The 12,121-nt window shown below is 47.3% G+C and overlaps 1 protein-coding gene across 1 annotated transcript in view; it reads right to left on the bottom strand.

Annotated features, from left to right (window-relative positions):
- The window catches only part of Drgx (dorsal root ganglia homeobox), a 28,216-nt gene extending 20,347 nt beyond the window's left edge, over nt 1–7,869 (bottom strand). The window contains exons 1-3 of the mRNA XM_034636983.2: nt 7,836–7,869; nt 3,555–3,652; nt 2,548–2,649 (exon numbers count right to left, since the gene is read on the bottom strand). Coding sequence (XP_034492874.2) covers nt 2,548–2,649; nt 3,555–3,652; nt 7,836–7,869 — 234 coding nt within the window. The remainder of the gene's footprint in view (nt 1–2,547; nt 2,650–3,554; nt 3,653–7,835) is intronic.
- Between the last annotated feature and the right edge of the window lie 4,252 nt (nt 7,870–12,121).

Below are 12,121 nucleotides of genomic sequence, written 5' to 3'. Positions count from 1 at the left end.
AAAACACCCCTCCAGGCCTTCTCATCAAAAAGACTCATTCAGTCATCCAACAGGCTGAGGCCTGGGTGTATCTGGTCTCATACCTGTCGTCTAACTTCGAAATCATCACAAGTTCATGACCAGCTCAGTGCACCTAATAGAATCCCTGACTCTGGCTATGATTTAGAATTCTGGGCCTCGATTTAGACCCACTTCAACCCTATGAGGTAAGTAGTCCTGCTGTCCCCATTTTACAGATAGGGAATTAAACACAGAGAGGTTAATTAACATGCCCAAGGTTGTCCAGATGGCAAATGACAAATCCACAATGTGAAGCCCAATGACGTGGCTCAGGACCATGATTCAAACTATTTCGGGGACAATGATAACAGCAATCCCAAGCATCATTAGGAAGGTTGACACGCATGTAAAACACTGAACACAGTACCAGGCACATAACAATCAATCACTCAATGAATATTAGCTAGTGTCATCATCTCTATTATCCTCGAGTCAGCAGGAGGCTTGTGATTCACCTTGACTTAAGCACCTTCTTAGAGAGGGGTGTCAGATTTTTTAAGCCTTAAAAACCAAACTACTTTTGCAGAAGGACAGGCTGCATAGAAGCCGGTAAATCCAAACTCAAGGTGTACCCTAAGGTACCAAAATCCCACTGTCTTTAGTGCATCAAGCAAAACCTCTCCTCTCCTGGGAGACAATCCTTGACTTTATTTAAAAAAAAAAAAAAAAAATTGGCTAGGCCTCCCTCTGATTTAAGGCTGGGGTTGGAGGCCTCCTCTCCTTCTGCCCCGGCCAGCACACTGGCCAGGAAGACAGCCTGGGTCCTCAAGGCTGAGCCCTCTGCCAACCCGCCCTATCTCTTCATTTTCATTCTCCTTTAACTGGGTTTCTTTCTTTCTTTTTTTAATCGAGTTGGCTTTTAATTGCACATATCAGCAACCATTGAATAATGATTTTATCTATATTCTAAATTTAGGGCAGTTAAATGCAAAGCAAAATGCAGACACTTTCTTGCGTCTTAATTGAATGAAGGTCACAGCTATAACAACATTTAATTGAGCTATTTTTCATTATCATATTTTAATGACTTTGCACTGACAGTTCGCCTGCTTCTGAGGAAAGAGCATGATGGAGTCGTTTATTTCCCTATTTAGTTATTGTTTGACAACATCAGCTTCGATTAAGACCCTGCTTTATAGAACATTAATCATATTTGAATGAGCAAGGGGTATAAATGTAAACACATCTCCCTTCCCGCCACCAAAGCCCGTGTCCCCACACGGAAGCTCACTAAACAAATGCTTCGCAGCCATTGTCTGGCTGCATAATAGCCAACAACAGCCTGGACAACAATTCCCAGCTTTAATTGTCACCACCCCTATCTTACCCTTGCACCTTTCAGGGAGAAGTTATGATCTTCCACTTCTGAATGTTCAATAATTGTGTCATTTATCTCAATTTGCAGTTCAGTCTTTAGGCAGCTATTGGCAAGCTAGCATTAAAAAAAGAAACGATAGACGGTATCCTGGCCAAAGAAGATTTTCATTTCCAAATAATAATCAGTTTAATTTGCCCGCATATGACCAATGATTCATGTTCAGATTTAATAATCAGGATCACATAATCTGATTATAGGGGAAATAATTTGTTTACAACCCCCAATTTACTGCTCAGAATTCCATTATCTCTCTTCAGCCATTGGTTTTTAAGAGATACTAACATGACCCAGGGGAACCGAAAGCAAACTATTATATTTCCTACAATTAGATCTTTGCATAGTCTTAACCCCAAGCCCCTACATAAAAAAGAACAGAAACAGCATGGAGGAAACCCCATAAATAAAATGAATATATAATTGTGCTCAAAGAATAGCTCGCCCGGAGAGGCGGCACTGTGAATCTGTTCTTCTCGCACTCGGGCACATCTGCTGGGCTCGGCGGGTTTGTGCGCTTAAACATAATCACTGTGTAGCTTCGAAAAAGAAATCCTGCTTAGAGGCGCTTCACGCAGGCTGTGCTCATCTCGGCTCAGCCCTTTCACTGCACTGTTTAAAGATTTTTAAATTGCACGCATTCTTCGGATCCACTTTGCTGAAAGAGTCCACGTGCAGGGGAAAAGTTGGATATGATGCAATTTCTGGAAAGCAGATCCTATCCTGCTTCCCATCTGAAAACGCCGGTTCTCTGCAATTGACCGGCCTCACCCCAGAGCGGTCAGATCTGCTTTGAGAATAGCATCTCAGCTTTTTTTTTTTTTTTTTTTTCCAAAGCAAGGAAATGGATGTGCATTGATGTAATTTAGTACCTTAGAGACGCGGACAAATTAGTGTAGAACATTATCACTAGTTAATTATGAATGACCGATTAATCAACCTAATCTAATATTCCACATTATGTTGATGTTATTAAAGTGCATCATGAAAATGACAGATAGTCTTCATTTGCTTTCTTTGGCCAAATGTGCACTCTGCAGTCATGATGTCAAAAAAAAAAAAAAAGTTTGCCAGTTTTAATATTAGAGAGTTAAATAATTAAAAAGAAGGTTTACCTGCACTCTGGCTTCTGTGAGGTTTATTTTCATGGCTAGCTCTTCTCTGGTGAAGACATCTGGGTAGTGTGTTTGGGCAAAGACTGCCTCAAGAGCTTCCAGCTGGTAAAAGGGAAAAAATATTTACTGGTGAGAGGCTGCGGCTAGGTGAGGGGAAGCAGATGCACATTTCAAAGCTGCTACGAGCAGTGAGGAAGCAGTTTCACAGATCCAATGAAGGAAGGAGATAGAGAAAAGAGCTCTTTGAATGGAGTCCGCAGAATGAGAATTTCAATCCCAGATGACTTAGGAATTCAGACTTAATGACAACCTCAATGCTCTCCCAAGAAGTGGAAATGAGAGAAGTAGGAATATTTCTTGCATTTACATTTAAATATTGTCATAGGAATTAAAAATCCAGGGGTGGCTTTACAAACAGAGTAACTTGCGTAGCTTTCACCATGGGACACAGAGAATGAAATCTATTTGTAGAAGCCCTCCCCGGGCCAATCCCACAGAAACCTCATAGAGGTTTGTGGGTCACCTTCACAACTGCTCCACTTTGTTCAGGAGCAGAACAGAGACCCATCTCAGGGGAAAAACTCAACCCTGGAAAATACAAAACCAAGATTCCGGTGGTAGCCCTCCCACCTGTGGCGACAATACCATCTATGAGACAGTCAACTTCATGGGTCCCAGTTTTCCCATCTGTCTACTTGGGGTCAGAAGGTGTGACCTGCCTTCCTCAAAGGGTTATTGTGTGTTGACCTGGGATATGCCCCACGCCATCAACTTAAGACCAATGGTAGAGATCACTGTGACCTCTTCATTAGGCTTCCTGGAATCACAAGACAAAGTCAGCTACCCTCCCCTGGACATATTTCTTGATTCATAAATTGTTCAAGAAAATAAAAAAATCCATTAACGTAATCAGTTGGCCTTATTTTGAATGACAAGAAGTTGCTCAGCTCTGACTTCACAGAGGCAGGAGGTAACTGACTCTGAGAATTGGGGATGGATCTTGTTACCTGCTGAAGGGTGAAGGTCGTCCGGTTCCTTCGCTGTTTTCTTCGCAGAAACCCATCATCAAAATCCCCTGTAGAGTGGTTGCCAAAGGGTGCAGTGCCTACTGGGAACAAACTGAATCAGCCTGAGCAGAGGGCCCCTTGGTCCTCAGAGAGCCCCCTCTCTCTTCAGAGGCCAGCATTGCAAGCTCACTCAGGACACCTGCCCACCCCTTCCAGAGAGGGTCCATCTATCCCAAAGTGTTTTTCTCTGCTTCTCTTAAGAGAATGATATCTCTTTCTACTCTCTTTTCCACTCTCTCCTATTCTCTCTCTCTTCAAAAAACCTTTGACTTTAGGCCCAGCTGTCTCTATTGCATGGGGTGGCAGGGACCTTAATCCCCAAGATGGCCAAGTGCACTCTGGATTCTGATCCAGGAGATGTCATTGGCTTGAGGCAGAGCCTTTATCTGCCCTCCAGCCCCCAGCTGCACCTTGTCCGATGTGCCTTCATCTCACCCGCCCACCTCAGACCCTTTAATAGGAGGCTATACGTCTGTCTGTCTTTTGCTCGCCTGTTAGTCACTTTCCGCTGTATCTACATCCAACAAGGGTTAAAGGCTGAGGAGGGGGGAAGATGAGGGAAGAAAGAAAGCACCAAGCGCTTTTCACAGCACTTTTCTCCTAGAAGTGCAAAATGCAAGGAGTAAGAAGTTTATAAATGAATATTAATTACCATTCGTCACAGCTCATCAGCACCATAGTGGATCTGTTATATAAGATGTCAGTTAACAAAAGACCTGTACCAATAGTGACTGCTTTGAATGCCAAGCAGACACAAACAGGGCCACTCTCAAAAGACACTCTCCGGTCAGGCCTTATAAAGCACCTACTGCTCTCACTTCCCTAGAAAAGAAAGACATTGTCCTGCCCAGAAGCCTCCGAAGCTCATGATAAAGCCAGAACAGAGTTTGGCCCCAAATGTGCACTCAGATCATTTTCCAAATGTGCGCTATTTACTTGATAGTCCACAATGGCTTCTTAGGAAAACAAATGAGCAAGTTTCCATTAACCAGTGAACACATTACCTGCCACGGGCCCCGTGCTCAGAGTCACTGCACATTCAGCATCAGGAGCTCCCAAGCCCAGACAACATCCCTCAGAAGGACCTCCATCCCGAGGAAGCCAAGTCCCCTGGACTTTTTAAAATTCCATCTACTAAAGGAGGTCCCTCTAGGTATTATTTTACCCTCCAGGGCCACATCCTTTGCCAGAATACATCCTTTCTCTCCCCCACTAAATCTTCCTGCCCAAACTGCATTCTTCCTCAAAACCCTAGTTAGAAATATTTCTTTCCAGCTCATTGGAAATTGAAAGGGGGCAGTCTCAAATCAGTCTTTTTTCCATTACTTTGCAAAAAGCTCAATTGTCTCCTTTTGGAACAAAGCACTTGACTGGGAAGGACAGAATGCAGCCTCTGAGGTCTCCAATCAGAATCTTTCCCAGTCTTCTAATTTATACCTTGTTGTCTATTATTTCACAATTATACATGTAACATCGTATTGTGAAATGTTGCATTGAATCCTAAAAAAAGTACAACTTCATCAATTTAATAATGAAAAATTGACAACCTACTAGAAAAGAAGAAGGGATGTGAACGGGCTTTTTACTTAAAAATACACAGAATGGTTGACAATGTTGTGAAAATGTTAAACCTCACATATACTTAAAATGCAACAAAAAAATGAAATACTATTTTCATGATTTAGGCAAAAAAAAAAATTTAAATAAGGTACATAATAATACCCAATACAGACAAAAAGTAATAAGTTGGTTACACTCACTCATCATTTAGAAATATCAATTGTTTTGGCCTTATTAGAAGGTAATTTGACAAGAGCCATCAAAAGTTTAAGAGTATATACAGGTATTAATCTATTAATATACTTTAAAAGTGTGCCAAAAAAGGACAGACAAGAATGTGCCTGGAAACACTGTAACTGAGAAAAAAAAAAAAAAGAAACAGCCAAAGCACCCATCAGTAAACATTTTGTTCACAACATATAATGGAATATTATACAGCTGTCTAAAATAAATCAGTAGATTCACATACATTGGCATGGAAAAATCCTCAACATACATTATGAGGTTAAAAAAACTGCAGTATGCTGCGACAGTATAATCTCAACGCAAATATGGCATAACATATATAGAGAAAAAGACATAAATGAGGAAGAAAGCATGATTTTTCTTGAAGGAATTATAAAAAACCCACAGGAGCAGGTGCCTTTAGGAAAAAACATAGAGAAGGATTTCACAGGCTGAAGTGTAGGTTTCTGTTCTATTCTTACTTGTCATGTAGGTACATACATGTAGTGCTTTTAAATTTAATATCAGCAAAAATATCTGAGAAGTGACATTATGGGCCATGTTTTGCTCTCTTTTGAAAGTCTCTGAAAAACAATTTTAAAAAATGAAATTAAAAAGTCGATCGGCTATAAGATGCCACATTCCCAAAGTCTGTCCTCAGCTTTTCCATTTAGAACAGATCATCTTTCCACCAATAACACTAATCTAAACTAAATTGAAACTCCCCTTCCTGCAAAATTTGCATGGAAACACGCCTACAAAGGGAAAGGTGCTTAAAGCCCCATCTCCTTTTCTTCTGGTAATACCAATCAGAATCAGTATCAACAGGGAGTATGCCTAGGGTGTGGGCAGAAAAGGTAAGCTGACTGAGATGAGTTGAGAACTGCAAGTAGGACTCAGAGAAATCTGCAGCCAGCCTATCCCTAAGTCACTTCTGCAGCCCACCCTACAGACAGGGTTTTCCCCTTAGGTCACCCAGAACGTCCACCACTTGCTAAACGTCCAAACCTCTGCCTTTCCCACTTTGACCAGGAAAAGTGGTTGCCAGTGACAATCAGTCAACAGTTCAAGATTCCGAAGCACAGAGAAGGTGCCCCAACCATGGGTATAGGGGGTCTTCTCCAGTCTTGGGGTACAATGTCAAGCAATGGACCTCTCTGACTTTTCCATAAAGCTTACCCAGCATGAGTCATTGGTGGTAAGAGGAGGTGAAATACAGGCAAATGCATGGCCTTCCCTTTTCAGGAATGCTGACAGAGATAACAGTTCTTAAACACTGCTCTGCATTAGCCTTCTCTAGAAAATCCTGCTGGGCACTTTAGAGCTTTGGAGTAGGGAAACAAAAACAAACTTTCTGATATCCCAGGTAAGGCTGGCTAGGTGAGGGAGCATCCTCTGATGTCAGATCTCTCAGTGTCTAACCACATTTTGCCCTGCCCCAATCCCTCCCTTCATTTCTTGGCCTCCAAGCTTGTTCCACAACAAGAATAAATCAAAGAAGTAAGTTGTAAAAGGCCAATCCTGGTATTGCTTCCAGGATTGCAAAAGCCCTAGTATCCCCAGAGTATATCTTTGAAGAAGTCTCTGTTCAAGCCCAGTGCGTGGGGCTGCCCTGATGGATACTAATCTCTACCCTCAGAGGACACACCCTGGGTACCGCTAGGCCCTGCATGAAGGCACCCCGAGGTTCAAGGTGCTCCCTTCCCGCCACCCACCTCCACCCAACAATCAGGTGCAGATGACACTAGGGATCTTGAGGGAAATTTTTTCTAAGGTCTGGAGATCTTCAAAGACCAGATCCCCACCCTGGCCCTGGGGAATGAGAAGTGGAGAGTGGATGGCGTTTGGAGTCAGAAACCCAGTGAATCGCAGAGTAAGACCCATGGTAGGGCACGGGGCAGGTGGTAGGCTGGGCAGCTCGGCCTCCAGGGACTGACATTAAGTCGCCCAGAATAGCCGAGCGGGGGGCTTGGAGCACTCCCGCCCAAACGCCTGTAGTGACAGCAGCCCAGCAATGGGTCCTTCTTTGCTCGCGGTGGGGCCCAGGACGCGGGGGGTCAACTCGCCTTGGCTTTCCGGGATGTTTGCAAAACACCGTGAAAGATTGATGCAGCCCCCTGGGCAGAGAAGCCCGGATTAGAGGCGTGACACCAGCATCTGTGCTGGGAGGACCAGCCCTCCCCGCGGCAAGCATAGCCCGGGGCAGCCGGTCCCGGGCGGGGAAGGAGGTGGGAGGCAGGTGGCTATGGGGGACGGGAGACGGGGGATGGAGCACGCTGTGGGAAGGATGCTAAGGGCGCCCCTACTCACTGCCAGGCTACTGCCCCTCTCAGGGTGGGGACCCCACCACCCGCCAGCACTGCTGTCGCTCTGGTCCTTTCTGGCCGGCTTCTGCTTTGGCCTCGCCAAGCAGCCGCGGGTGCGGCGCTTACTCACCCTCTAGCTGTGGCGGACAGTGGAAATAAAACATCGCCGACGGTCTGATGGACTAGGCGGCCGGACTTGGGTGGGTGGCGGCGGGACAGACGGGCGCGCGTAGCTCCGGCCTGGCTGCAAAGCAAACAGCAACAGAGCCTAAGTGTCTTGCCTGCGCTCCGACCCGGCCCAGGGGCGCACGGAGAGCACCACTCTTGAAAAGCCCCCTCCCAGCGCCTTCAGCCCACTTCGGGGACAGGAGGGGAGGTGGCGGCACCTCCGGTCGCAAGCCAGGAACCCGCAAGGTGGGGAGGGTCCACCTCCCGGAGAGCTGAACCCTCACCCAGGCCCAACACCAAACCCGCAGTCTGGTTTCGGGCTGCCAGGGGTCCTGGCCGCAAGCCCTGCACCAGGCCACCGCAGCCGGTCCTACGAACGCACAAGGCCAGCTGCTCCGGCGGCAGCTACCGCCAGGAAGACAGTCGGCCCCAAGGCCGGGTATGAGGGGCCCGGGGAGTGGGTTGGGAACCCCGAGTACCTCCGCAGGAGGCTGGCGAGAAGGCCAGAGCGTGACCGCCTCCGGTCCGCACGCGGGGTTCGGCTGGCGGCGGGCGGGGCTCGGCGCTGCTGGCGCCCGCAGGACCAGAGAAGTGACTCGGGAAGTGGCCAGATGTCTTGCTGTCTGTCTACAGCGCGCGCCGCCGCTCAGCACTCGCCTTTATAATCTCACGCATAATTGGCCTTAATCTGATTATTTCCAGCGCTGTCTACAGCGAGTAACTTGGATAGGTCTATTGGGCCTTACAAATGGCCCACGTGGTGTAAAAAAAAAAAAAAAAATCCGTCATTTCTCAGCAAACATCGGGAATGTTTTTCCTCTTTTCTTTTAAAAGAGGATAGAAACAACCGCCACCAACAACAGCCCCCCAAAAAGAGGTTATGTTTTGAACACTCGGCCACCCCACCCTGTGTCCCCTCAGACTCAAACCTTCTTTATCCAGGAGAGAATGGATTTGGGTTCGCCCTTGTCAGAGGCCTGGCGACTCCCGGGCTGCAAATTGACAAAGCGCTGCTAATTGTCGCCACCGGATGGGTTTTGGGGGGACTCTTTGCACACGGCTTCCCTTTCCAAGCGATCGTACAAAAGGAAAGTTTGATTTTGTTCTCAGCAAGGGGTCCCTGAATTTATGTTCGCTTCTCCATGCAAATGATATGCGGTGGGACCCTTCGCAATTACTTTTAAAATGCATCGGAGGCAGACACTCAGCGGAGAGAGACCGCCCTTCTCTCTGCCTGGGTGAAAATTAAACTCTAAAGTACCGGGCTGAAATTTTCAAGTCAGGGGCGCGGGATTGGATCAAATCACATAAACTGCAAAAAAAGCAAGTCTAATGGCGCATAATTGGTTCTGTAATAGCATTACACCAGGATAATAGCCCGTTACGGCCCCCTGCACTATTAAGTGCTTCCCTGGCGGAAAGCCTTTATGATATTAAAGGGGGAATATAATGATATTTTGGTTATTAAATGCGTGTAATTAATTTATGCACCACTGAAAATAAAGTTGGTATTATGACCCACTCAAGATGCATCAGAAGATGCAAGTCAGACAACTGTTGATAAGTTCTGGTGTCTGTGTTCCGTCTAGACTGCTGATTTTATTTTTGGGACGATGGCTTCTTGGACAGACTACATAAATTGAATATTTTATAAACATTCTAATGCTGCGTTCGGGAGCTTTGGCGAGGCGGTGGGTCGAGTCCCTGCCCGGGCCCGGAATCCTGCCTCGATCTTAAAGACGCAGCGCGTTGGAAACAAAAGGCCTGGCGGGCCCACTCACGGACATGCGCCCCTGGGCGAGTAGCGTCCAGCTGAAGGGCTGAGTGCTAGGGCCCTGGCTCTCGATGGACATCCCTCCGAAAACAGCCCCCAGGAAGACACCGCACCGCTCCAACTGAGGCAAGTCGTGACCTGTTTCACGTTAGCGGACCCTCCTGGGTTCAGTCATCGGGACACCAGAGTCCCGCCGAGCCGCTAGCAAGGAACCGCTGGAAACTCCGGCTCTGTTCACGGAGACCCCGCGGCGCCAGATTTGCCAGGGCACTGATTCCGGGAGTCCAGGAGGCCAGCCTGGGAGAACGCTGCAGGTCCGGGAGGCGGGTGAGGTAGCTGGCAGGGGGCAGCCGGAGCCGAGCGCGCGGTTTCCCACTACTTGGAGAGGCCTGGAGCCCCGGGAGCAGACCTTTTCTCAGCCCCAAGCCAAGAGGCTGGCTCATGGGTGCTTGTCTCCTTCTCTCTCCCTATCTCCCTCAGAGGCACCCAGCTCTGCAACCCTTTAAAGAGCCAGGTCGGATGCCCCTTTTGCGCTCCTGAGTCTGCCAAAAGACCCCTCGGATTCCCTCCTGACCTACGCAGCAACTCCCCGCCGGTGCGCCCGGTGCGCTCCTGTAGTTCAGTGGCTGTGAAGCGAGGTGAGGCGGGGGTCCCGACCATCTCCGCCAACACGTTCCAGGTTCACTTGCGTATCTGTGCGGGGGGAACCTTAGCACAAGCAGCCCAGCTCTGGGAGCTGCATTGGCCCCAGAAACCTATGAGGTCCAACCCACAGACTCAGCTCCCCATCCCCGACATGAACTGACAGAGGTTCCCATCAAAGCTTAGAGGTGGACTAGATGAAGTTTGTCTTGGCAGCGCACTCCCGGCGCTTTTCGGCCGATCAGAACCCTGGACAGCGACGCTGTTTTTTCCCCACCCCATCCCTGGACTTCTGCAGGGAAAGAAGAGGGTCCCGAGGGCCTGTCTGGGGCCCTGCGCTACGCGGCTGCGAGATCCGCCCAGCCGGATTCCGGGCATTAACGGACCTCAATCCTCTCCCAATACAGTCTACGAAAATTACTTGGGACGCGCGCGGTCGCAGCAAGGTCCGAACTTCCGATTCCACAGTCGCAGGAGAGGATCCTACTCTGAGGTTCCAACCCGGAAACATCCCACGGCCCCTCGCCTCCTGGCCCCCGCCCTCTCCGCGCCCTTCGACAGGATCCTGGATGCCTCGCTGGCAGGACCACCCGAGCTCCGGGAAAAGACTTACCTTGCACAGGGCTTCAAGTCAGCTCCGGACCCTCGGCCTCGCCTCGCCCGCCGTCCCTCTCCCAGAGCCAATAGTCTGGGTTCGTTTCTTCTGGCAAAACAGCGAATAAACAAACAAACAAATGCAGAAACGAAAAGCTACAGTAAACTTTGATGACGCAAGCCCCCTATTTCCCAAATCGTCTCCATACTCTGGGCCCTGGAGAAGGTGATTAATAGGTATTCGCTATGGTCCCCTTCTCCTTCCCAAAAAGAGCACTAGTAACGAAACGGTTATATTTTTTTTTCTTAATTCTTGTGCGGTAAAATGTATTTTCCAATTAACCAAATTCGCCGATCTGTCCCGCTTGGACACTCTGATAATTTACAACCTAAAAGTGTACTTTCTTTATCTAAAGACCAAGGTGACTGCTTTTAATTTTCTCTAACCTCTTTACACTTGATGTTCACCAGACTCATAATGTTAATTGGCTTCATATACGGATCATCAGTTTAATGAAGAAATAAATCCTGTGTTGCTTTATGTTTTAACAGTGATTGCTTTAATGAGGAATGTGACGTGTTCCAAAATCAAAGCTGTAGGAGACATTAGAAGGGGTTTCTATTAGGACGGAAATGCTTATTTAAAGTTAAAATCATGGGGTCATATATTTCAACAGATTTTCCTATTGCCCGCCTTCACTTCCATCCTCTGCAAGGAGATAATTCTGTATTCCTCAAGCCTTCTTCTCTATGTATTTAATGCACAGCAGCAGCAGAAGCTGCATCCCCTCTAAGAATCATTTTCTGGTTACTAAATAGGGTGTGCTACCTTACCTCCTGTCCAGCAGGGCAAATAAAAGCCAGAACAGAGTAAGGAGTTTGACTTTCAAGGTTCTTCACTTTTTTAAAAAATAAAGTGGGAAGAAAGTAGCACACTCACACCCCAAGATGTGTGCAGAGGCAGCTCCCCCAATGCTTACATCCCTGGTGCTGAAAATTCAAGGCTGAGTTCCTAAAGGCAGACAGCTCAGCTTAGGCCAAGTAGGCTGCTGATGACCGGGGCTCTGGCCCCTGAAAATATCTGTAGGGGATGTGCTGGACTCCCGCCCAGGTGATGAGATCTTTACATCTCTATATCAATTAATAGCAGAGTAAATCTGTGTTCTCTAATGTGTGTTTGATTTTTCTAATTTTAAGTTGGTTCTATGAAGGGAAAGCTGTCATCACAAAAACACTGA

Source organism: Marmota flaviventris, chromosome 4 (genome assembly GCF_047511675.1).
Source record: "Marmota flaviventris isolate mMarFla1 chromosome 4, mMarFla1.hap1, whole genome shotgun sequence".
NCBI lineage: Eukaryota > Metazoa > Chordata > Mammalia > Rodentia > Sciuridae > Marmota > Marmota flaviventris.
Note: the sequence above shows the minus strand (reverse complement) of the source record. Positions and strands in the feature narration are given on the sequence as shown.